The sequence below is a fragment of the Haematobia irritans genome, chromosome 2 (genome assembly GCF_050003625.1).
Source record: "Haematobia irritans isolate KBUSLIRL chromosome 2, ASM5000362v1, whole genome shotgun sequence".
Classification (NCBI taxonomy): Eukaryota; Metazoa; Arthropoda; class Insecta; order Diptera; family Muscidae; genus Haematobia; species Haematobia irritans.
The window spans coordinates 853973-881768 of record NC_134398.1 but is presented as its reverse complement, the minus strand read 5'-3'; the positions used below and the strand labels follow the sequence as shown (position 1 = coordinate 881768).

General features: G+C 33.7%; 1 protein-coding gene across 16 annotated transcripts in view; it reads right to left on the bottom strand.

Annotated features, from left to right (window-relative positions):
* Nucleotides 1-228: 228 nt before the first annotated feature.
* Nucleotides 229-27796, bottom strand: part of B4 (imaginal disc development protein B4) — a 350112-nt gene continuing 322544 nt past the window's right edge. For all 16 annotated transcript variants that reach the window (XM_075293008.1, XM_075293015.1, XM_075293006.1 and 13 more), the window contains 5 exons: nt 23216-24023; nt 15853-16451; nt 15265-15784; nt 979-6875; nt 229-907 (listed from right to left, as the gene is read on the bottom strand). In XM_075293008.1, the coding sequence (XP_075149123.1) occupies nt 4438-6875; nt 15265-15784; nt 15853-16451; nt 23216-23444 (3786 nt within the window). In that variant the 5' untranslated portion in view covers nt 23445-24023 and the 3' untranslated portion in view covers nt 229-907; nt 979-4437. The remainder of the gene's footprint in view (nt 908-978; nt 6876-15264; nt 15785-15852; nt 16452-23215; nt 24024-27796) is intronic.

Sequence of the window (27796 nt, the reverse complement as noted above, 5' to 3'; positions counted from 1 at the left end):
GCTGTGGAAAATTTCGATAAAAATAATAAAATTTATCTACTAGCAAATAAATATCAGAAAGATTGTTGCAGCAGGGCAAAAAAAACACGTAATCGCTTACAAATAGTCTTGCAAGATTTTGCTCCCTACATCAGTATTTCAATTCTCAAACTTCATCAACTCCATTTCCCATATTTCAAAATAACATTAATATATTCGATCTGCTTTTATCAAAAACCAATGAGGTGGTTATTTTTTGTTTTGTTTTATTTAAATGAAATTTAAAAAGTAACACTTCTGTAGTATTTAGGGAATATTTTCACATGTTGTTCTTTACTAGTTTATACATTCTGCATATATATATACAAATTAATTTGAATATTATAATTTATAGGAGTTAATATGTACTGCAGCTAAAAAATGTAGGATTGATCACACATCAAATTTGCTTCTTCTCGTCTTAGGTTCTATACTAGCCTTGGCATTTGCCTTAAATCACATAAATATATCTAAATAATTTTAGATAAAAATGCTTGTATGTCATTTGTATCTCTTGATTTTGGTTCAGCATTTCGTTTATTCCTCCTGGATTTTCTTATAATTATTTCTATTTAATCTACAAGTTTACTTATGATTTTTGTTTTAAAAAATAGCTGCCTTGATTTGGGTTTTTGTTTTTCACTTTCGTTTTTCTCATACAAATATATATCTTTTCAAAAAAGTCTACTATTTAGGAATAGATTTGTGTCTTGTTGTATGTATGTGTGTGTGAGTGTGTGGGTGTGGATGTATGTGAAACATTGGAATCTTTTGCTGAATTATGGCATTTTGCTGATATGAATTTGAGTATTAAGTAATATTTGTATACTATTTCTATATTTATTTGAAACATTTAGAGAGGATATCCCATCGAAGGTATTGGTATCATCTGGAAAAACAATAGAGAATAGAAATTTTTAGTTGTTTTTGGTATAATAGAAATAATATTTATAGTTTTACCTTCTATTGAAGAAGACCATCTCTTTGCATGGGTCATATATCTATGTATATATAGAGTATCCTTAATTGATAATTCGTTATCCATGTTAGAGTTTCAAAAATTTGTGCTTTTTTGACATTTAAATTATTCCTGTAGTTATCTATAGTGTGTTGTTCCATATGCTCCCATTTAAAATGCCAGAGATTATGTTTGCCTTGGTTTTTGTTTGGTTTTGGTTTTGTATAGAATAATGTTATAATATTCTCAAGGATGTGGGGGGGAGAGAGAGAAACCTTTAGATTCAGAGTTAATTAAGTGGAGGGAGGGTCTATGGTGGTGAGGCCCCTTTAGTTAAAGAGAAACACATATCAGTCAGGGCCCTGAGTACTGAACTGAAAATAGCTGCTAGCCCAAGAAAATTAAATAAAAATGAAACAACGTAAAATGGTTTTAGAGTTTATGAATAAAACAAAATTTTCTATTAAAAATAAAACATAATAGATAAATGATTCTGTTTTTTTACAAAATTGTTTTGTTTTTATCATGTATAAATGTAAATGAGAATTCTATGACAGAGAGTTGTAAATAATAATAATAATAATAGCGTATATAGTAGATTAAATAAAAATTAACAATAGATATTATATTACAATAATATACAGTTGTTGTATAAACATATTTCTATTAATAATTTTATACTATATATTTGTATGTACATAAGTTTATATATAAATTTACAAATTATTTATACTAGTTTTGTTTATATTGTTTTTTGAATAGTTTTTTTTTACAAAATTATTTAAAAAAAAAATTAAAACAGTTTTCTGGCTTCTGAATACTTTTCAAGTTCCTCTTATAGCTTAAATACAATTTCCAGGGATATTTGTGATGATAGTAAAATTTCATAGAAAAATTAAAACAACTAAGACTTAAAAGAAGTGCATTAAATTTGATATCTTCTATATAATATAAGAATTTAAAAGCTAGTAATACCACTATTTTAACTCGTCTCCTCCAAAAAAAATATGTAGATGACTTTTTCGAGTTTCAATATTTATTGAATTTTTGCTTAGCATTGTTAACTGGGGATGGTTTTTGTTTTTTCTTTATTTATAGTTCTTGGATAATAGTAACAAATATATTTTACATAATAATACAAATTTTTTTCTTCTATTTGTTGTTGTTGTTGCTTCTATATTTAATTGCAATAAGTTTATGTTAAATCATTATTTTTACATTACTTTTGCTTTTGAGTTGTCATTTCTACTTTTATCGTCAGATTTGAACGACGCAATTTACAAAATTATAAATTCATAAGAGTATGGTTTTATTTGCTTTGTTTTTTTTTTGGAAATTTAAAAATTCAATTTAATTCTTTTTTTTTTGTATAAATGTTTACATAGAAAACAACTGTGTGTGTGTGTGAATTTTGCGTTGTTTGTTAATTATTTGTTTTGTTTTTTCGGGAAATTTTATATTTTCCCTCAAAAAGAAAATTTACAAATTTCTTTCAAATACAAAAATATTCTTTGACTCTTCACAGATATTCTTTAAGGTTTCATAGTCTGTCTTTTTTTTGTTTTTGTATATACTCGTATATATATAAGTATGTATTGCGATTGTTTTGTTGTATATAAATTTTTTATATATAATCTACTTAATAGTATGTATTTTGTAGTTCTTTAAAACGCCAAGTTAAGGAAATTGGTGGCATCCGATTCATAGTAATGCAATTCGATATTTAAGGAATACAAAACGAATGTTTCATATGGAATTCAGTTTTCTCAAACATCCCAGCGGCATACACACAAACAATTAGCTTCGGTTCTCCGTATTTAAGATTAAGATACGAGGTTTCCCTGTGTATATAAAAAATCGTCTTTACAAGCAATGCGATTTGGACAATGGTTGCTATGGTTGCCACGAATTTAAAAATATAAAATTTTTAGTCTAAAATTTCGTTGCTGAGTAAAGTAATATTTTCTTGTATATATATATTGAAGTGTGTAGGTTTGGGTAAAATTCTGAGAAACGAAACATCAGACAAAGAAAGTTTTTTTTTTTGATCCTAGAAAAAAATACACAAAATATAGACAATCGTTGAATTGCTTATCACAAATTCATGTTTATTTGCTTTGCAAGGAAATACTTTATAAGAAAAGGAAAATTCGTTCCGAAGGCAAGTATACTTTCATTGGGTATATATTGGAGAATTTTTAAGATATCTGCTAAATATAACCAAATTTACGCAACCATACACTAATAGAAAAAGTTTCGTTATATTAACGAAATATGTCGTTAAAAGTCAGCCAATGAAATAAATTTGTTAATACAACGAAGTTTTTCGTTAATATAACGAATTTTCTGCAAATTAACGTAACGTTTCGTACTATCAACGAATATTTTCATTGTATTGTTTCGTTATATCAATAAAAATTTTTCATTGGCTGAGTTTTAATGAAATTTTCTTTGTGTGTACACTACAAAAAAAGTTAATTTTTAAATCGTTTTTTTTTTGTCATTTTTTCTCGAAATTCTTTGTAATTAATACTTCAAACCACAAAATGGTTGCTAACTGATTAAATTCCCTGAAAGTAATTTCTATGACACATTTATGAGGGTTATTACTACCCTGCTGGATATCATCCACGCAGAAAAGGAATAGGATCACAACAAACATATTTCAAGAGCATAATGTTAACTTTTCCCAAAAATATTATTTTTTGGTCACACATATACATGCTTGCCGAAATCGGCTACGTATAGCCGAGTAAGAACCGCTTAGAGTTTATCAGAGTTTCGGATTAAACCCGAGAACGTCTTTTTAACTCTTCAATAATGTCGGAAGACGCATGTAAATATCACCAATTATTTGATATAATTAATTTTGATTGATTTCTGAGCTTGAAGCAGTTTCAATCAAAAAAATTTTTTGGATCAAATAAGTTTGTTATTAAATCTAAAAATTATTGTTTTCTATGGGTACTTCTTAACTCCCTGGGCTACCTAATGTAGCTGATCCCTTGATAAAAGGAGACATGATGAAAATCCTCGTTTTTTGGTTGTATAGGTTATTACTAACAGACTCACCTAACGACCCACTTAATCTTGGAGCACCGGGGCAATTGACCATTATATCTGAGATGTTTTAAGTAAACTGTTAGCATTAAAGCATGAGCACATTTTTAACAGAAAAAACTCTCGCCGTCAAAATATTTTAAAATTAAATTTCTATGCAAAACACCAGGCTTTGGTACATGGTACACGAAAATAACAAAATACACTTTGCTTTGTATAAGGATCAGGCTCTGGAAGATTACTTCACATTTTCGATTTCACACACAAGTCATTCAAAATAAAATCCAATCAATCTAAATCAAATTAAAAAAGGTCATAAATTTGATTCAATATCAATACATATTGCCACTTATCACACTCAGAACAGATGCCCCCAATTTCCAACTAAATCACATTAATCATCATTTGAGCGTATTATAGATATTGTCAAGGCCACCTGAATCGGATTGGCTGGTGTTTAGGGCATTTGATGCCCTTATTGCCACAACATCACCGCCGCTGGCCACATCAACGGTGGTTACATGAGAACTGTCACGTGATTGACGAGGTTTGGCTTTGGGTCTTTCTTTGTCGCCGGTGGCTCCAACACAGTAACGTTCTCCCAAAGGTTCATTACCCAAATAGACTGTGTGGTAACTTATAGGACTCTCCGAACAGGTGATTTGAACGCGACTTATAGCATTTCCGAGGCCATTTGTATTAGCCATCGGCTGCGGATACGTTAGAGAAGCATAGTCACCAAAATCATCTGAGATCTGTGTGGAATGTGTTGCACCGGAAAATGTGTCACGTGTCTGAGATGATGGTATACCACCCATGGCACTGGCTTCGTGACAAATTTCTGCATAGATATTTTCCTTGGTATAGTCTAGAAAGTTTAGGGTGTGACCCATTGTATCGGCCTGTATGTCGGGAGGACTACCTTCATCACTGGAAAGTATTAGAGAATCTCTAACACTGGAATAGGGCAAATCGTCTTCAATGAAACTGGTTGGACTGAGAGGTAACATCATGGATGTGTTTTGCGAGTTGGAATTGTGCCCCAGCAGAGAGAGACCACCAGCTGCCCTTCGACCAGTAATTGGCTCTCCCACATTGAAGTCCAGGCGCTTATCGCCCGCCTTGCTTCCCATTTGGTTCTTCAGTTGGGCCAAAGACTTTTTATTTTCGCCTATATGTAATTTTTGCGGCAAAGAAAAGTTCAATAACTGGTGAAGGCTTGAGGAAGATTTGCTATACTGCTTGGTTTTTACGTGAAACTCGTTGTACAGTTTCTCAGTAATAAAGGAGGTCTGCAAAGGTTCTCTATTCTCAAGGTCTTCTATGTCTGTGCCCGACTCTGATATAGTATCGGTAGTGTGATGTGTTGGCAATAGATCTGGTTTTCGGGACTGTCGACCAATCAGCTCAATGTCCTGTAAAGACATGGATTTCTGCAATACTATGGGTTCGCCCATTTTCGAACGGCCAAACCTCTTCAAATGCTCATCTATGGTGGTAAGAGTGGTTGTTTCAGTGTCCGAACAGCCTACATCCGATTGGCATCCACTGGGTTCGGAAATACATTCCTGTTCAGTTGATTTATCGCCAAATCTTTCCTGCAGCAATTTAGACATATCCGAGTACCGTTCCATACTCATCTTCTTGGCATGAACATCAATATCTATAGAGGTCAGGGATTTCCCGGCATTTTTGTCTTGCTTGCGGAACCACTTCTTCTTGGTGGATTGAAATACTTTCATTTTTTCCGTTATGCGGTTGCTGTGGTCATCAAAGGTTCTTTGCTCCTTGCTCTCCATATTGGCTAGGTCGGACTTGCTTAGGAATATTATGGAGTCCTCTTTTTCATGAGCTGGTATGGTGGTTTTTTCCCTCCGCAAAAGTTTGGGCAGATGTAAGGGTTTGAGTATTTTCAAACCCTCCCCCCGGGATTTCGATGTTGATCTTTCCGATCGTTGCAATACCTCCACTTCCACCATCTTCAAAAACTGATCACAGTTGAATTGACAAAATTTCAAAATATTCTGCACATTGGGATTGGCCAACATACGCTGCTCGTTCTCAAAGCCAAGGGTGTTCTTGACCAAATTCATTTCTTTGGTTAAGTGTAGTTTTCGCAAGTGTAAGGGACTCTGGATTTCAACATCTTCGATGGGACATGCAATGATTATGTTCTCCTTGCTTATTCGTGTGATGCAAATATTTTCGGGGATGGCATTAGTGCTGCCATTTGGTCCAGATATGTATTTCAGAGAAAGTGGCAACTCTCTGCTAGGAGTCATCAGAGCGGTGATGCGGTGGACACAATCAGTGTTTAGTTTCCTCTGAAAACCATCCGTGGACATTTCCAAGCGTTTCTGTAGAATTTGAGGTATGCCCGGTTCAATCTCGTAGAACTTTCCCTTTGTACTCAAGGACACATACAAAGTCTGTCTCTGCTCGTTTAGAAGTTGGGCATAACGGCTTCGCTCTTTCTCCCTGCCATGATTGGAGTTCTGCTTGGAAGCACCAAGGCCGCCACAAGTTATTGTAGGCGTCAGTGTACTATGATCTTGTTTGCCATCCTCGTACACAGCCAACAGTTTGAAGACTTGGCCACCTCGAGCTGTTGTCTTCACATAATGTGGCCGATTGTGGTTATTATTGGTATTCGAGGAATAGATATTCAAACATCCCTCAGTGGGTGAATTGTCAGTTCTGCCATTCGTTTGAGATTCCATAAATGCTGGCATATTATCGACGGAGACAAATTTACACACACGTTCCCTTACCAATTGCACCAGTGAAGTATACAGAGTGGCTGTTGGCATTCCCTTATCATTGAGCAGGGAAAAGTAGCCTGTAAATGGAAAAGGAAAAACAGACATTATTTGTTATTGTTGCTCTATCACATTTTATCGCAAAGAAAGTAAATGTCCATATACAACAAAAAAATAATAAAACAAAATGTGAACATTGTTCTATTTTAAGCAAACAACTTTTGATTACATTTATGCATACAGACCAAAGCATTATCTTGTAATTTACAAAAACAAAAATAAATTAAAAAAGTGGTGGGGCCAATGTTTCAAGCAAAAATCCAATTATAGCTGTGACTCAGGTCACTACTAATGTAACTAGTGTAGCATAGCTGCCGGGCAAATGATAATGTCAAATGATTGTAAAAATTTAATTAAAATCTGTTTTAATATTTATTCATTAGCTGATAGCAGAAGGGAAAGGAAATGGTATTCTATGTCCAGGCCTCATTTTCGAGAAAAAGATTATTTTTGATAGAAGCTTGACATCATATCGAAATGCTATGGTGATATTCGATTATATATTTAAAGTTAGTCATGGAATTAACTACTACATAAACCTTATGGAGATTCTCAAAATTATCTTAGAGAGGTTCACATTAAATACTTTATTTTTTCCCCAAAAGCAGACACATATTGTCTTCATTTTTTGGTTCTTGTAGTACACTCCTTTTATTGATCAGTTTCCACTATAAAGGGATTTCATCCTAAAAGCTTCTTTTTAATTCCATCTGACACTGCTAAGCTTTCGCCCAAAGACAGATAAATTAATGTTAAATGAATGGCATTGTCACTACATGTCCATAAAAAGCAAACCCAGGCGCAACACAAAACCACTTCACCACGAATCTATTCTTGTTAGTATCCCATGTCAAATAAATGGAGAGGGGGGACAAAACTAGACTAAAATCTCTCCAGAGGCATTTGGTGGAAAAAGGCAAAGACGACAATCAACTAACAATTCGGACATCGAACGAACCAGGAATCAATTAAACATATGCAGACGGAAAGGATTTTCCTGCTAACAAACATCGAAAAGGACTCAACTTAAGCGGAAATGGAAGCAAAGCTAAAACATCGACAAAAGGAACACCAAGAGATTGCAATATGTCTAGAATGAACAAGAAAACAAAAACAACAACAACAATATTGGAGCCAAATAGTTTTGCTGCCGATAAAAGAAAAGCAAGAAGGATGGATTATGTTGTTAAAGGCAGGTGTCGCAATGTAAAACTGTCAACCGGTAGGGTGGGACGAGATGGGATAAAATATCATCCAAACGGTTCGATGGGTGGTTCGGTTGGATGGATTGGTTCTTTTTGCAGCATTTGCCTCTTACTAAATTAAAATGACCGCCCTCGTTTGACAGGGACATTAATGAATGACAAAGTGTTGTAATGCAGCAAGTCGAGTGCAAATAAATCGCATCGTAGTGAAATGAAAAGATTAAATACTCAATTAAAATGGTGATCCCGACACGGGGAGAATGGATCCAACAAACAAGTTTCTCCCCCAAAAGAAAAAAACTGAATATAATAGAAACATCTAGAAGAAATTTGTATCCCAATGACATTTTACGCTAATACAAATGGAATGTCATCAGTAGTAGGGAATGACGACAAGGTAGGATGTAATATCTGGTGCTGGAAGATTATTTATTCCTGTTTTGAAGTGGTGTATGTACCTCGCTACAGAATTTAACAGAGTTCAAAGATAAGTGGTTGTTGAAAGGAAAGAGAAAATTTTTAAATTGGTCGTGACATAATTAAAGTTATTAAAAATTAAAATTATCAAAAAAAAAAAAAAATTAACGAATTCTTTACTAATACACAAAAAATTGCAGAGATTTTTTTGATTTTGTTATTTTCCACAATATTGTTAAGTGACACTATAATTTAGAATTAAAAAGAAAATATGTGGACGAGTATCCTCAAAGGCCTATTATATACATCCCAAACCAACTCGTATGATTTGCCTGAAACCCTTTGTGTAACTTATGCATAGGACATAATTATCGTTGATGTAGAATATACAAAAACTGTATTTGTACAACCCATCCTTGTTATAATTTTGCAGTTCAATATTTTTATTTCATGTTTATCAAATATCTTTTGTTTTGTTTGTCATAGTACACAAATAACACAAACATTATTCTAATAATATTAATCATATTTTAATTATGGTGAGAATTACCACCGAGTGATGTTTGTTTAATTGGAGCTGGGAATATTTTCCCTAACATTACTCAAGGGCAAATAATTTACTATCCTTAATAATAAAATATGGAAGCAAGAATTACACTGAAAGTTTGTAATTTATTACATCAGAATAGTATGAAAAAACTGGAAAATGTTGCTGAAAGCGTATTGCAAGATTTTTATGATATTTTTTTCCTCCACCATGGAATTACAATAATAGACCAGTACAATACTGGATACCCTAAGCCGTGACAGAGTAAAAGAAAACAGAAAACTTATATATCCAGGACATGTTCAAAAATGTCCACCACGGGCATCAGCTGTTTAAAAACAATCACAGAAAACAAGTGAAATCACCGAAAAAAAGTAAACTGTTTTATAGGAAGAATGAACTAAAACCAGGAAAATTTAGTACCATGTTGTACTTTTTAACTGTTGTTCTCGAAATTACTCCCTCCCGTTGAAGAAAAAAATTAACTATACAGTAGTTAATTCTTACTATTTTTGGAATCGTACGAAAATGTTCATTTGTTTTAGTTAAAAACAAGTAAGGAAAGTCTAAAGTCGGGCGGGGCCGACTATATTGTACCCTGCACCACTTTGTAGATCTAAATTTTCGATACTATAGCACATCCGTCAAATGTGTTGGGGGCTATATATAAAGGTTTGTCCCAAATACATACATTTAAATATCACTCGATCTGGACAGAATTTGATAGACTTCTACAAAATCTATTGACTCAAAATTTAAGTCGGCTAATGCATTAGGGTGGAACACAATGTTAGTAAAAAAAATATGGGAAACATTTAAATCTGAAGCAATTTTAAGGAAACTTGGCAAAAGTTTATTTATGATTTATCGCTCGATATATATGTATTAGAAGTTTAGGAAAATTAGAGTCATTTTTACAACTTTTCGACTAAGCAGTGGCGATTTTACAAGGAAAATGTTGATATTTTGACAATTTTTGTCGAAATCAGAAAAACATATATATGGGAGCTATATCTAAATCTGAACCGATTTCAACCAAATTTGGCATGCATAGCTACAATGCTAATTCTACTCCCTGTGCAAAATTTCAACTAAATCGGAGTTACAAATTGGCCTCTGTGGTCATATGAGTGTAAATCGGGCGAAAGCTATATATGGGAGATATATCTAAATCTGAACCGATTTCAACCAAATTTGGCACGCATAGCTACAATGCTAATTCTACTCCCTGTGCAAAATTTCAACTAAATCGGAGTTACAAATTGGCCTCTGTGGTCATATGAGTGTAAATCGGGCGAAAGCTATATATGGGAGATATATCTAAATCTGAACCGATTTCAATAAAATTTGGCACACTTGACTACACTACTAATTGTAGTCCTAGTGCAAAATTTCAACCAAATTGGGGTAAAACTCTGGCTTCTGGGACCGTATTAGTCCATATCGGGCGAAAGATATATATGGGAGCTATATCTAAATCTGAACCGATTTCAATAAAATTTGGCACACTTGACTACACTACTAATTGTAGTCCTAGTGCAAAATTTCAACCAAATTGGGGTAAAACTCTGGCTTCTGGGACCGTATTAGTCCATATCGGGCGAAAGATATATATGGGAGCTATATCTATATCTGAACCGATTTCAATAAAATTTGGCACACTTGGCTATAGTACTAATTGTTCTTCTTGTGCCAATTTTTAAGCAAATTAGGGTAAAATTCTGGCTTCTGGGGCCATATAAGTCCATATCGGGCGAAATATATATATGGGAGCTATATCTAAATCTGAACCGATTTCTTCCAAAATCAATAGGGTTCTATTCTGAGCCAAAACACATACTTGTTGAAGTCGATTGGACTAAAACTGCAACCTAGACTTTGATTACAAAAATGTGTTCACGGACAGCCGGACATGGCTATATCGACTCAGGAGCCCCCCCTGAGCATTTTTGCCAAAGACACAATGTGTCTATGTACTAACTTATAATACCCTGTTCCACAGTGTGGCGCAGGGTATAATGAACTTATGTGTCATTGAACTTTATACTCGCGTTTAGTTCATAAAATGTTTGAAACATACTTAAAAAAACCAAAATTTCATTGGACTGTAGAAAATTTCGCAAAAATAATAAAATTTAACTACAAACAAATAATTTTTTTGCAATAAAAATAAGTTAAATTTGGTGTTAGTTTAATTACGGAATTTTTTTTTTCTGTGTAATAAATATTTACTGCTGTGATCATTTATGACACTTTTGGATTTTTAATTTCTCTTATTCGACAAATTAATTAAATTTCACGTCCATTCACAATGATTTTGTCTATTTGCAGTGTGCAGTCATCGAACTCAATTGCGCAGTCAAGTGACTCAATTTCTTTTTGGAGAACGAGAATTACCGTACAAATCAGTCAATTTGCATTATAAAAAATTTGTAGATGAACAGCATCTTATATTCTTTTTTTTATAAATTTTGATGCTTCTTTTTTTGAAAAGAACAAATGGAAGAAAACAAAATTTAAGACAAATTAAAAATCACTCATTTGCAGACGAAAAGTGCCGTTAAATTTGTGCAGGCAAACTACAGCGCTGTGAATGGACTTGAGACGTCTATACATTATTTGGTCTATGGTACGATCTGGTAATACCGATGCGATTTGCACTGGTGTGATGTTTTGGATAGAACACCAATGTAACGATGTTCTGGGTAGCTCACACAAATGTTGCATAGAGTATTAAAATAAAACAGGCCTTATATTGATTCCACCGCATTTTTGGGTTGATATCCCATTATATATAGACCCAGCAAACAAAAATTGTAACTTGTATCAACAACCACTTCTTTGCAGCGCATACACTGAAAAAAAAATATTGTCGTGAGATTTCATGTCTTTAAAATACGAATGCAAAAATTTAAAAGAGAATTGTGTCTTAAAAGTATCCTTACTTGTATTCTCCGCTTCTTTGGCTCGGAATCAATACAAATATTTTTATGTAAAGGCAAAATCTTTGGAACTGGGCATGCTTTTGTTTTTAGTGTACCGTGATCCTCTTTTCATTTTTTCCACTTCCGATTCCGAAAGTTTTGGATCATTTTACAAATGTTTGATATCACGCCGATATCGCACAAATAAGTAAATTTTTTGTTCGATTAATTTGAGAAAATTTAATAGAAATAATTATTTTCTTTCACTTGTTGAAAAACATTTTGTAGTTTGAAGGAAAAAAAAATGAAGTTTAAAGTTGTTAGCATGTTGTTAGCGCTATACGCCCAAGACAAGATTGATGCAAAAAAGGCAATCTTGAGTACAGACATGAGTGCTATCTACCATTATAAGCTACAAAATTACAAATCTCAGATTATTTTTATTTTCAAACTTCCCAGACTCTCGTTGGGCACAAATACATGATCACTTTTTTCCACTTAATAATTTCATTAGGAATAAAAAAATGTATCAACGTACGAAAAGAGTCTTATAGACTATGGGATGGGATCATATGACATTGTAATTTAGACTTTACTTGTCGAATTTTTAATTAACTATAATTTGTCTTATGAAAAATATATTTGCAGGACACGTCCATATCTATCCACACTAATACACACACGTTGGGTTTAGCTTTAAAGCGTATGCAGCAATTTAAGGACACTACAAATGCCAAGTGCCCTCATCGTTTGATATCGTGCTGGGGCTATTCAGTTTAGCATCGTGAGGTTGGCCAACAACTCGACAACATAGCTTATAACATTAATGACAGACCAATAAATGCTAATGACATTAAGTTTACCATAAATATGGTCCGCTACACAGCTAAATATGCACACACATAAACATTCTCATGTACATATGTGTAGAGCTGTGTATTCGAGTGTATAAAATGTATCCTTTTTCTCTCCTCTCTCTTTGTTATTTTTCCAAGGAGGTTTTGTACACATATAGTATATGTTCTAGTAATACTCCTTGCCACAACCATTTTCGTTGTAACTGCATTTTACACTACACTTTCGTCTGGAAAAATGTATTACGAAAAAAATATATAGAGCTCACATCCAAAAAACAAAGATCCTGCCAAAGTATTGCGTTTTTTCAGAACTGTTGTCATTAAAAACGAGCAAATTGCATTTTTAACGATATGACGAAATGTTATCGTCGTTAAATGTTGGATAAAACAGGGGGATTGGGTAACGGGAGTAGAGAAGGACGATGAAATAACAATATCGCATACATTTGTTGGCATATGTATGAGAGGGACATATGTATGTGTATGTGTGTTGGTTGATGTGCACCAAATTCAGCACTCACATCCAGCAGTACCAATACAAAATTCATACGCCATACGCCAAAAGTGAAGAGCTGTTAAGGTCTTAGTGGTTGGTTTGTTGGTTGGAGAGCTTCTTTTTTATATACCATAAGCGCACTTCCGTTTCCGTTTGTTTCTAGTTCTCATAAACATAAAGCTGTTACCATTACAGCAAATGGTTTACGGTTTACTACTACAACAGCAATCAGGCGGTAAGACACACTCTTACCCATGCTCTGGCAGAAGCCCCAAGCAATAATTTGGTTTTTTAGGATGGCTACCGTTTTCTGTTTTTCTCCTTTTTTCATTGCATTCAAAAACGACCAAGGGAACTTGTTGTATTTATGATTTTGGCAAATTGTGTGCAGACATGAATATTTGAATTAATATGTCGACAAATCTGCATACATTCCAGGACATGCAACAAACTCAATGTGTACCAGGGTGGGTCGCAATCGAATTGTACAAAGGTATCAAATATTATTATTATTTGTAGTTTAAGCTTTTAAACCTTTGAAAATGAGAATTACACGGGGTAGGCATTGTCAAAGTTATTCCTAGAATACAATTAGAAAGTATTGCAATGAAGGAAAACAACGCAAATATAATAACAGAGTATAGGTATAGGCAAAACAGAAGGAAGGAGTATTTGTAATTCGAGATAACTGAAAATGAAGTTTTCATAGACATTAATTCACAATTTTATTATACACACAAACAATGCCAAAAATTCTATAAATGCACAGAAAAACAGTAAACTATGTTATGGAAAAAATGAACTATCTCGTGCGAGAATTGAACTAAATTGTGTTCCAAACTTTGGGTTTAACCAAACGAAAATTTTTGGGACACTTGTGGATTTTTAACTACAATTTACGGAAAATAAAGATATCTTAGGAGCCAGATCATTACCATGTTAACCACGCAGTAGGACGTTCTTACTATTTTTGAGAAGTGTACGAAAAACTTCATCTACTTCAGTAAGCATTGAATATATTTGTATGTCATAGAAATTTGACTGGCATTTAGTTCATAAAATTTTAAAGACCTACTTTGAATAAAGAAAAATTCGTTGTTATTTTTAAGAAGTTACAAAACTTCTTAAAAATAAACTAAACCAAAATAAATGACTCGACTTTTTCTGTGTGGATTATTACATTACAAGTTTAAGTTGAGGGATTGATTGTTTCCGTTGGTCGCTTAAAACCCAACGCAGAAATAAACATGGGACATGGCGAGATGTGTGTTTCTTCCAATCAGCCAATATTTAATTTCGGAGATTTTGATTATCGCCCACTAAATATGCATTGGAAGTGTTTGCTTAAATTGATACATGGTGTCTTGGTTTAGTCAGGAGAACTTCTTGCCAATTATCTCGAAAGCGGATCTATCTCCCCAATGCAATTATTTTCACAAAACCTAGAAAGCGGATCATTCGCTTAAGTGACCCTGGAAGCTTCTCAAGCACCTGATGGCAAACACCAGACATTATACCCTCAATTTCACCCTGAAGGTTGTTACAACAAACCCACCTCTGAAGGTTGGTATAACAAAGTTGTGCTTAAACAAGAAATTTCTCATTACATTGTTCTTCTATTTCGTAAAGCAAGTCACTTCATATTTTGCTATCGATTAGGAGTAGTATACAATAAAAAAGTAAAACCGTTTTTAAAATTTGAAAGAATTTTAAGGCCAAAAATATTTTTTTTTTTTTTTGCAAAACAAACGAACTTTCAATTTTATTCGAATTTGAGTGGCTGTGTTTTCGAATGGATTTTCGTTCGATTTACGGACATACGGTCACAAGCTGAGTATATTCACAATGACATACTATATAGATATTGATGAGACTCTCCACCTATACCATATATAAATATCCTTTAGTAATTATTGTGGAATTTCTTTGGACATTCATATTGTGAGACTTTGGGTAAACTTACCAGGAAATTCCTGTGGTATCAAAACTCCTTTCTTACGACTTGCCGCTGTTGTTTTTGTATTGTGACCATGATATATATTTCGCTCACGAACCAGCCGGTATAGTAGAAAAAGTTCACCTTGCTCATTGTCATCGGCTAGCTGGTGATTGGCATGGCCAGTGTTCTGATTTGTCTCGTTTGCCGCGTTTTTGGAGGCACTGGTGTTGCTGCTACTATTACTTGCTAATGTCTGGACGGCGGTATTTCCGCCACCACTTGAAGATGCTGATGAAGACGATGTCCCTGTATTGCTATTCGAATTAGAACTAATGATATTTGCTTCTATGGGTGCACCGGCCGATGCTGCTATGGCTTTGCCATCCCCGCTAACCGATGAGGTGGATGTTATTGTCGATGAATTGTTCGACGATGAGGACTGTAATGTTTCATTGGAAAATGGTGTTTTGTAAGAAATTCGCACCACTCTTGGTAATGAATAACGCTCTAGGAACTCCTCCACTGGTAAAGGATCGTTTTGAGACTGCAAAGAAAAAGAAAACAAAGGAAAATATTACAAAAATGTAGTGCACATAGCATAGCAACACCTACCTCGTTACTATTTTTAGATGTTTTGCTATCACCCGTTGAATAATCACCGCTCACATTGGATGTCTGTGAACCCACTCCATTCGCTGCACAAGATGACAAGCCGGAGCCACTACCACTGTACCCATGGCGAGTCCGGCGTTGTAATCTTTGCTTCAATTCTATTTCATTACGCCTGGCCAGGCGAGCATATTCAAAATCGGCCACCGAGAACATATTGGAACTTGTGTCATGAGAATTGAATCGTCTCAGTTTGGCTTTTCGTCCTTCGGCCAAGTGATGTAGACCATGTTGTGAACGCGGGTGATGGGCAGCAGCAGGATGATGAGGACCTTTATAAGCACCATTCGATAGTTTGCTATTACTACTCATGTTGGATGCACTAGCACCAGTAGCGACACCATTATTGCCGTTATTGGCCATTAAATAAAAAACAGGATTGGTTGCAGAGTTATTGCTCGTATTGACACAAGTAGAGCTACTATGCTTCGAGTTGTATTGTGGCTGCGCAGGATAGGAGGAGTGATGACAATTTGTAGATGATGTGGTGTTATTAGCTGCCAATGAATGGCCAGAACTATTCAAATTATTTTGTGTGATTGCTAAAATGGAGAGGGAATAGAAATGATGAACATTCGAATTTAAAATTGCGTTGTATAATTTCTAGAATTTTAGGATATGAGAATTTTAGAATCAGATATAAAAAATCATAATACTTTCGACAATGACAGACAAACTATTCTGGAAATAATGAAAATGAGTTTATAGCTCATTAGTTATACTCTACCATAACCCAATTTTATCTGCGTCCATCGGTCAATGCAGGGTTCCTGTGAAATAAGGCAAATGTGTCCTAATATAAAGAGAAATATCCGTATTTTAAAGATTTTTACTGCACTTTGCATTAAACTGTACTATTTTGGAGACAATGAATTCTTAAATCTAGAATTTCCTCTGAACAAATCAGAAGTTGAATCTTAGTTTTAAGTATATAAACTTCACATTTCTCTCGGAATCATTATCAAATTCTCTAAATGTAAAGGGGTCTTATTCAGAATTATCAGTAATTGCGAGAATAGAAATTAAACTGAGGGTATTCCGAAATAAAACTTTAGAAGTTACCATTTGTTGTTCAAGTTATAATTTACTGTCAGCTTATACAAAAATAAATTGAAAAATTTTTTTTAGAAAATGAATTTAGGTCCAATTAACTAAATAAAACAAAAAGGGATTGTATTTTAGTTTTTGAAGGTATTTTTGATCATTTCTAATGAAAAACGTCAATTTCTACTGAAAAATATTTAGCGGTTAAGTTCACACCTGACGTGGATTGCATACATAGCCATTTTATGGTTTAAAAGTTTGTTAGCTAACTTTGATCTAACTGAGCTTTGGAGCTCGACCGAAGAATTGGCTTCGGCATACGGTCCTAAATCGATAATCGGCCTTCGGCGTCAAGAGACCGAACTAAAGCTCACCAAATTTTTTTAATTACAAATTTCAGGAAAATAGTCGGTTTCGGCGGAATATCGGCTTTGGCCAAAAACCCATTCGGTCGAGCTCTACTGAGCTTCATAAAGAGTGGAGTTTTTAGAATTTGTACATTTGCCCATCCATCAAAAACATATACCGAAGGTTTCCAACGTTTTAAAAATCGTAACCATTTTTGAAGGTAATTTATTTCAAAAATTACTAAATAGCGAATATTAAATGAAAAACTTGTTCACTTTTTCATTGGAATGAACATTGGAAAGACCTTCCCTATGGGAATGACGAGTGTTTAATTACATGGTTGGCTTAGAAATAAACAAAACCATATTTGCATCGCTCGTCGCCCCAGCTCGTGTGAAATTTTGTTTATAGAATATTTTTTATCATACCTGGCAATCTTCTTCTCTCTCTCTCCCTCTCTCTCGTTTGATCTGTTTTCCTTTAAGGTGGGTATTAAGTTTAGCCGCAAAACTAGCCATTTTTTCACGACTACTTTTCTTTAATAATGAATTTTCACAAATATAAACTTTATGAAAAGTTGCTTGGGCTATTGCCCCATCAATTTATAATAAAATTTGCATCAAAGAAGTACAGCTTTATACTTTTTTACTGATTTATTTTCATTTTATCGGCAAAACTTTGTGTCACCTTTAATTGTGAAACAAACTGTATATCGAAAACCTCTTCGCAGACAGAAGGAATTTAATCATTTTACCAATTTATATTTGTTCGGAATATCATCTCCCGTTGGGATACACTGAGAAATGTTGATGACATTTCCGAGTGTTTCAAAGCTTTTCTAAGTGGTTTCACACATTTTGAGACCCAGCATTCATACTCGGCTATAAGTCCCTTGTCACTGAACTAAAAATCAAAATGTTCACCACCTGTGGAGCCCATAATCCAAGTAGGTCCAAAATAGGGGGCTGTCATTATTCCTAACCTAAACCGTATGCATTATAGTAATCAAGAAGATCAGCAATAACATATGATCAAATAAATCATTCGTTACTGGTATGCCATTGCTTCAAAATATACGCGATTGCTGGAGGTACCATTTAGTAACCAATTAGACCCCGTATTGGTTCATTAAATCCTTTAAACAATCTGCTCTATATTTGTGATCATTCAGAAAATACATGTTTGATAAAATTTGTTTCAGATCCTGTTCAGACCCACTTATCGTTATATTGTACATTTTCTGCTGTGGACAAACCTAATGATTCATATAGGGACTATGAATTTATGGACGCGATCGCTCGATCGATAGCGCCATTCTTACTTTTTTATACACCGACGATTTCCATTTTTCATTTCCAAATTGCTGCAAACTCAATAACAATAGATCTAAACGATGGATCTATTTATTGCATGACTAATGTTGTATTTATGGTTGATGGATGTTCCCCCCATATATTGTAAAAATAAAATCGCTTATAAATGTAAATCAACACATTATTTAACCAGGTGAGGGAGATATGCCAATTATTTATGTATTCGTACCGTTTTTGCCATGCTTACTAATTGTATTTCTTAGAAAATTGTAATAGGATTTTAAGGTCGCTTCTTGCTACAAATTCATATAATATAATGTGATTAATTATTCAATACAACATTACCTTGGAATTAAAAAGTAATCAGGGATAAGAAATTCCAAAAGAAGGCAGGTCAATGTGGTATGTATACACTTAAAAAAAATGTTGACCTAATATGTTAGATTATGCAACCTTTATTTCAGAATATACAATTTGCACAACATCAAGGACATATATCTTCAAATTAGGAAAAGTTAATTAGACAATTTACAATATTGGCTTTAAAATGTTTTTGTTTTAAGTTATGACACGACTCTATGGAATTTCTGTCGTATATCTTTGAGGTAACAGGTTGGCTGATAAGAAAAGTCGCTGCAAGAAAAAGTCGCTGGGGGTCAGATCTGGAGAATACGGTGGGTGGGGAAGCAATTCGAAGCCCAATTCAATTCTTGGTGGAACAACACTTTCTTCTTCTTCATATGGGGCCGTTTTGCCGCGATTTCGACCTTCAAACGCTCCAACAACGCCATATAATAGTCACTGTTGATGGTTTTTCCCTTCTCAAGATAATCGATAACAATTATTCTATGCGCATCCCAAAAAACAGAGGCCATTACTTTGCCAGCGGACTTTTGAGTCTTTCCACGCTTCGGAGACGGTTCACCGGTCGCTGTTCACTCAGCCGACTGTCGAGTGGACTCAGGAGTGTAGTGATGGAGCCGTCCATTGTCACATATCGACGGAAAAACTCGGGTGTATTAAGAGTTAACAGCTGCAAACACCGCTCAAAATCATCAACACGTTGTTGTTTTTGGTCAAATGTGAGCTCGCGCGGCACCCATTTTGCACAGAGCTTCCGCATATCCAAATATTGATGAATGATATGACCAAGACGTTCCTTTGATATCTTTAAGGCCTCTGCTATCTCGATCAACTTCATTTTACGGTCATTCAAAATCAATTTGTGGATTTTTTGATGTTTTCGTCGGTAACCACCTCTTTCGGGCGTCCACTGCGTCCTCCGTGCTCATTTCACCGCGCTTGAATTTTGCATACCAATCAATTATTGTTGATTTCCCTGGGGCAGAGTCCGGAAACTCATTATCAAGCCAAGTTTTTGCTTCCACCGTATTTTTTCCCTTCAGAAAACAGTATTTTATCAAAACACGAAATTCATTTTTTCCATTTTTTCACAATAACAAAAGTTGCTTCACAAAAGACGCTCTATCTCACAAACTAATTGACTTACAGACGTCAAATTTTGACACGAATCATTTGAAGGTTGGTACTATATAAAAATAATACGCATTTACTACTAGCAACGCCATCTATGTGTCAGACCGGGGACCTATCAGCCAATCTGTTAAGGTAAAGTAAGGAAAAAATATTTTTGATTTAAAGAAATATGTCCATATGCAAAACAATTTATTGACAATTTATCGAAAGAGTTTCTATGGTAAAAGTAGACTTGAAGTTTCCTTTAACTTTTTTGTATATGGGTAATAGTCTTTAAATTAACTGAAGTTTAAACTTAAAGCCTTCTAAAATCGAAATTTCAGGGTTATACATATTCGTTGTACGAACTATGGGTAGACAAAATTCCTCTTACGACTTTTGGATCATGCATATAGCATTTCCATCCATCCTTGATGATAGTCACATTAACCAAATCCCTTTAGAAAAATATTTTTCTGCTTTACATAAATATTTTTACCAAAAAACTGGAGTCTGATATCTACATCTGCAATTGTATTTCACAATGAAAACATGAGCCCTAACAACTCTCAAACGAAAAGGACGATTGAATCAAAATTAACGTAGAGTTATATATGACTAATTAATCCATTTCAAAAATTAGCTAATTGGTACATGATACTGTCCTTTTCTCTACAGAAATGATGTTGCTACTGTATAGAAAATCTATTTCCAAAAAAGTATTAATTGATTTTGAAAAAAAAATTACATAACATTAAATTAGTTCAATTACTTTGCTAATTAAAAACCAAATAGAAAAATTAATTGAACCGATTTATGTATGTTTTGTTTTATTGATACTGTTGATAGATATTATCATATTCTCTACTAAATCAGTTTTAATTAAAAATGAAAAAAATGATTATTTACTTTCGTGATTGAATCTAACAAAATACTGTATTATTATTCATTACATGTCTATTAAAGAATATTTATTATAATGTGTTATGCATAGTTGTTGTTGAGTGAAAAGTTTTTACTTACGAAAATTCGTGTGTAGTCGTTTATTACACAAAAAATTCGAAGTTTTTCTATTTTGATATTTCGCTTTAAGTTCTGGAAGTAATTCCGATGTTAAACGTGTAGCAATTTTGATTCTAGAGTTGCTTTATTCTTTAAGGAATTTTAAATGCAGTTGAAATTGACTTCACACGATGTAGTTTGTGTAGGAGAGATAATCAATTTTACATGATAATTCGATTAATTGTTAGTTACGTTAATTTAACGAAAGTTGTGAAATTTAAGTACTAAATTATATTCTTTGTCTAATAAAGTAAAATACTTTCTCTCTTAAATGTCTCCTGTTGCTATTGCACTTTTTTTCTCTTTGTAACCGTTATGCACAAAAGACAAACGTTTCCCATACTCTTTGACACATATAACAAGTTCTCACGTACTCATATACACTCATACCCAGCGGTATCGGCGTTGCCACCATTAGGGACTTTACACCAAATTGTGGATTTTTGAGTTGTGGGGATTTGGTGGGATATTTTCCACAAATTTGGAATATATTGAGTAATAAAATCATCCAGTTTCTGTAAGACACACGAACTCTTCCATTCCAGAAATGTCAAACAACCAACTAAAATCAAAGGATTTTGTATTTCTACTTTCGTCGTATTTCGTTTTGAAGCACACATTTCTATTTAGCTTTATTATGAATAACATGTTAGTTGTAATGACAACCAAAAAGTAGACTTTTCATTTTTTTTTTTTCAAAAGGCTGCTTTGGAATTTTTTCAAAACTTTCAGACTTTATCCACATTTGTGACTCAAAGTGAATTCATCTCACCCCGCCAGATGTACACTAAAGTCTATGGAAACTTGCATTAGCCCGCATAGAAACATATTTTAACATACATAAAAAAAAAATTTTTTCTGATTCAATCACGAAATTAATTGATCCAATTAATTTTTTAATTGAAATGTCTTCAATCACGAAAATGATAGTATCAATCACAGTTTTAATTGGGCATAGAAAAAATTCTTAATTAAAAAATTAATTGATTTCATTAAATTTCAACTAAATTTTTAATTGATTCAATTAAAAATTTAATTGATGTTGATTGCAAAACTCAATTAATTTATTAATTAAAAAAGGTAACTATTTTCAATTACTTTCTGAATTGATTTAGAGTTCTTATTTAGATTAACAATTGATTGTTTGAAAAACGTTTTTAATTAAAAATTTAAAAAAAGTCTCATCACGTTTTTTAAACTGAATTAGTCTTCCGAATTTGATTAAAAAGTTAATTGTATCAATTAATTTTTTAATTAAAAATTTTAAAAATTTCTATCATTGACTTAATTAGCTTAATGTTTCTATCATGATTAAAAAGTTAATTGTATCAATTAATTTATTAATTGAAAAAATTTTCAACTTCAATTAACTTTTTAATTGGAAATATTTTGGTGACATTTTTTTCTGTGTAGTTAGGCTTGTGGCAACGTTTTCTCTTCAATAGCTTCATAATCATGATTGGTTCCTTAATATTCATGTCCAATAAGCTAGTATTAAAATTGTAATATGCTAAGAAAATTCAAAATTTAACCAACGATTAGTAGATTGGAATTAATTAACAAATTAAAAAATTTTCAACTTTCATTATTGTTGTTTTGATGTCAGTTTAAAACCATGTGTTGACTAAACTACAAGAGTAGCTTAACTAACAGAGGAAAAGTATGTTTGTCAAATTTATCTTTGCAACAGTTTTTTTTTTTGGTTTCAACCAATACTCATTGCTTCAACTTTTTAGTTTTGTCTGCAATCGTTCATATAACCAAAACCTTTTTTCTACTTATCAAATTGGACTTAGGGAAGCAATGTTAATCCATGAAGCATAAAATATTGAATAAGTAAGTGAATGTATGTTGATCATTTTTTTCCGAGAAAGTTTCCAAAATGTAGTGAGTAGTTTCGGCTTAAATTGGGGATTTTCGGGAACAAAAGCTTCCCGATTTGGGCACAAAAAAACTATAAAAGTACTGGCAACACTGATCGTAATTCTAATAAGTAAAGGTATCAGAGAGAGAGAGGGAGAGCAGTACCTTTTCTCTTCATTGTATACGCTAGTAAAACTTACCATTTGCTGATGTTGTTACTGCTGCTCCATTGAATGGCGTTAAAGATGAAGTTGCTGTAGTTATGGCTGTTGTGGAGGCCGCCGCTGTCGAAGAGGAGTTTTGGCTGACGGCCGTTTGTGGTGTTGCCATGTGGGGACTGCTTTTGATTAACCAATTTGCCAAATGTCGCTGACGTTCAATTTCGATATTGGTGCGTTGCATTTCAGCCAATTTCAGAAAATCTGTCATCTTTGCTTCCTTGCAGAGACGACAGAGTTTTGTAATTCGTATCTATTCTTCTTTGTATGCACGATTGCTATGTTATTTTATTAAACCTTTTTTTATACATATAATATATTTTTTTATTTTCTTAATGAGATCACAGTTGTGGTTCACGTATTTTATTCTTAATTAAAATTAAATTCTTAACTATTTTATTCATATTTTTTTGCTTTGCTGTAATTTTTTTTCTTTGTTTTAGCTGAATTGTTTATTTTTTTTTTATATTAGCATAGGCGAACGATATTTGTTTGATAGATTTTTCCTTTTAAACTTCACTGATGATTGCTGCTGCTAGTTGGGGCTTTTGTTATTTTTTTCCACTTATATGTATATTTTGTTGTTGTTGTATTATTCCTTATTTTATTTTTTGTGTAATACGTCGAGTTGTGTGCAAAGAACGCGCGCGTTTCTTGAACTATAATGAGTTAGTTGAATTTCAGGTTTACTTAGCTCCAAGTTGTATATATGACTGCTTACTGCCATTGCTAAACAAATGATGTATACTGACTGAATCGTTGAACACCGTGAGAGGGAGAGTAGCGAGAGCTGGAAGTAGAAAGAGATTGATTGAGCGAAAGAGATCTAAACAATGCATTGGATGACGAAATTAGTGATGTCAATGTTGTGCTTTTAATTTAGGAAACCTATGGAAAACCTACTACTTAACTTAATCGTAAAATAACTTAGTTATGTCCCTTTCCTCCCAAATTCAAGGAATATGTCATGGAAACAAACATATGATTGGGGTATCAGCGAAATCTATCGATTCTGCACATATTTATATCTTAGCTTAAACATATTATCTTTAATTTAATTGCGATTTTGATTTAATGATAAATAGAAGCTTCCCTCTGATGAGTTAATTACCGATTCGCTGGGGTGAGCATTTGATTTCAATTCAAGTGGGTGTTTGATACATTCAAGCATATAACAAATAGCATTTGTCTTGCATAATAAATACACATAATTCAATTCGATTAAAATGTATAATGTTTCAATATAAACAATGAAACATAAATAATTATTAAAAAAAAGAATGAAATACAATAAATATAATGCACTAATTAAAATAAATAAATTTGCATACAAATTAAATGATATATAACGAATATATTATACATATAAATGTTATCAAGAAGAAGAAATGTTATCATATATTTCTGATATAGGAATAGTTATGGTATAGGGATACAAAAGTCAAAAACAAACAATTGATTTAGGATATAAGTCTTTTACCCCTATTTTCATGAAGCCACGTTAGCTAATGAACTTTTAAACCGCACTATCGACATATGTCCCCTATGTCAATTAAGAACTTACCGGCTGATTTTTTTTTTTCAGTTAAAGTTAACTGGAGAGAAGATATCGACAAATTATTGTCTGTTAACTGGCAGTTAGAGCCTAACGGAGCTACATGAAAATGGCGTTAATGTCGACTATTCATTAGAAAGTCGTGACGTCAATAATTTCGGAATAGTCGAATTTCGGCTTTACCAAAAGTAGAAGTAGCATTGTAGTATAAAAATGTTTCATTATAGCAAAGAAAAACTTCCTGGATTCAATTTTAATAAAATCATCTTTTAACATATACTATGTATATTTGATCAAATTCTACATCGATTTTGAGTGTTTTCTACGCTAAAATAAGCAACACTAATTGAAATTAATACTGGAAGAGAGTGAGAGAGTCTGTCAAATTATCTTGAATCCTCCCCTCTTCATCTGTTTCATCCCCTGAAAAAGCGAATATTAAACACGTTATTGACCTGCCGCACTTTTGTAATAACGCACACACACACACAGAGCGGCCACCAACATTCTCTCATCGTATATATGAGTATTTGTCCACCACCCACCCATCACCTCTTGAGTCTTCAAAACTCAAACAAACGAACATCTTTAGTTGTTTCTGTCCGTCCGTTTGCCCGTCTGTCCGTCTATCAACCAGCTTGTATACTACATAGGCCAAATTGTGTGTTGTGGTTCACTGCTTTCCGTGCTTGTCAGACGAGTCGTCATTAGGTTTACTAGACTTCAGTTCGCATTCATATTTGCCTCAGCTGAGCTGAGTGAGTATCTATGTATCTCCATGGGACGACTACAACGTCTATTTGGGTGTGTGGCGTATGAGTGTTTGTGACAGTGTGTGTCTGTGTTGGCAATAGTGCGATAATCATAATCATTGTCGATTTTTTTTGTGTTTGCTCTTGTTGGGGCTGCTATAACTTGCCATAGTAATAGGGCAAGGAGTTAGAGGGGCAGAGTGAGCCTACTTACAAAACTACTTGGCGCTGGAGAGCAACAACTAAAACGTTTACTGTTAGCGCAGTAGTCTGTCGTATGGAGTTGACAACAGGGCTTATGATTCACTGGCGGATAGGCGACCATACACGTAAGAGTATGACTGGGTTATACGCGATACCCTATGTGCATACACGTAACGTTGTAAGGGGGAAGGTATGATAAGACCGGCTTTGCCTAGGGGGCAACTTAAGTAAATCTAGAGTTCATTTTCCAAATCAAGAAACCAAAGAAGCTTCGTTATCTCAAGCAAAACTTCTTCTCAATGAAATTGCGACTTGCGAGACGTTCACCTTTCACATTGAAATTCGAATGCATATGGCATTAACATAAATGAAATGAGCTTTGACCATTCGAAATATTAATGACGACGTTTCTTAGCTCTGAGGCAGCTATTACAAATCGGTATATATTTGTTTGTAGTTCACATTTCAAAAAAAGAGATGAAATGACCGTATTTCGAACCACAGTGGTGGCGTCAATGGCCTATCGTTTAGGTATGTTAGGTTAGATTAGGTGGCAGCCCGATGTATCAGGCTCACTTCGACTATTCAGTCCATTGTGATACCACATTGGTGAACTTCTATTTATCACTGAGTGCTGCCCGATTCCATGTTAAACTCAATGACAAGGGACCTCCTTTTTATAGCCGAGTCCGAACGGCGTTCCACATTGCAGTGAAACCACTTGGAGAAGCTTTGAAACCCTCAGAAATGTCACCAGCATTACTGAGGTGGGATAATCCACCGCTGAAAAACTTTTTGGTGTTCGGTCAAAGCAGGAAACGAACCCACGACCTTGTGTATGCAAGGCGGGCATGCTAACCATTACACCACGGTGGCTCGTTTAGGTATAAGGATGCAAACAAAAATTACATCCTTCTAGAGGCAGTCATGTATTTCAGATAACCAAACGCTACTCAACCTTATCATACTACCCTTCAATCCGGCCAATGTTAGATTTAGTTTTATTAACACTGAGATATTGTCCAACTTCTTGTTAACGGTTTTATAGAAATAATCAACTTTGACAAAAGTTTTAAATTTAAATTTTCACAGCATGTGGGTTTTGACGCGATTTCATTAACTCAGGCCATTGGGAGGTGTTCTTAAGCCCAACCTTTTATTGTATCATATTGAATTGATTTCGAATAATTTGCCGAAGGTCACATCTACAAATAATAATTGTGTAGTATTTTTATAATGTTTCTAGCATATATGTACACATGTGAAGTATATGGAAAAAACAAACACTTGGCGATGTTAGGGTGGACCGCTGGAAATTGGAATATAGGTCAATGGAATAGGTATTTGCAGTGGTATTTCTTACTATTGATAGTTATTTGTTTTATAGACAAATTTTTTAAAGAAGGGAAGGAGTGGGATAATGCAGTCAAATGAAATCGTTCTTAAAAAAACCAAAAACGAAATACAAAGAAGGGGAAATCTATTATATTAAAGGGATTAGTATGATTCAATTATCATCTAAGCGATAACAGAGACAGAGACGATATTAATTGGATCCTATCACGAGATTTATGTATACAATTGATTTGTAATTAAAATTGCTTCATTAATCTTACAATAATCAAGAAATCTATTGCTCCAATTGCACACAGTTTTAGGAGTCACGAGTAGGCTTGAGTGATAAGAAATTTAGAATTATTCCCAGCATTTTACCATTAAATTAATGTGTTGGTGTTTTCTCAGAACGATATTCCTTTGATACCTAAATTTACAGAAGCTCTCATTACTTTTGTATTCAACGAGTTATATTGTATCTAAACCAGTATTAGCAAAATACAAGAGATAATTTTTGCAACAATTTTGTTTCAACAAAGAAAATTTTTCTCTGCTTTGGGCCCACAAGAGATAATTTTAGCAACAATTTTGTTTCAACAAAGAAAAATTTTCTCTACTTTGGGCCCACGATGAGGATCATATATAATTTGGTGTTAAAAACAACAAAAACTTTGTTATATTCCCTATATTCACTTACGTTTTTTGTTACCACTCCCC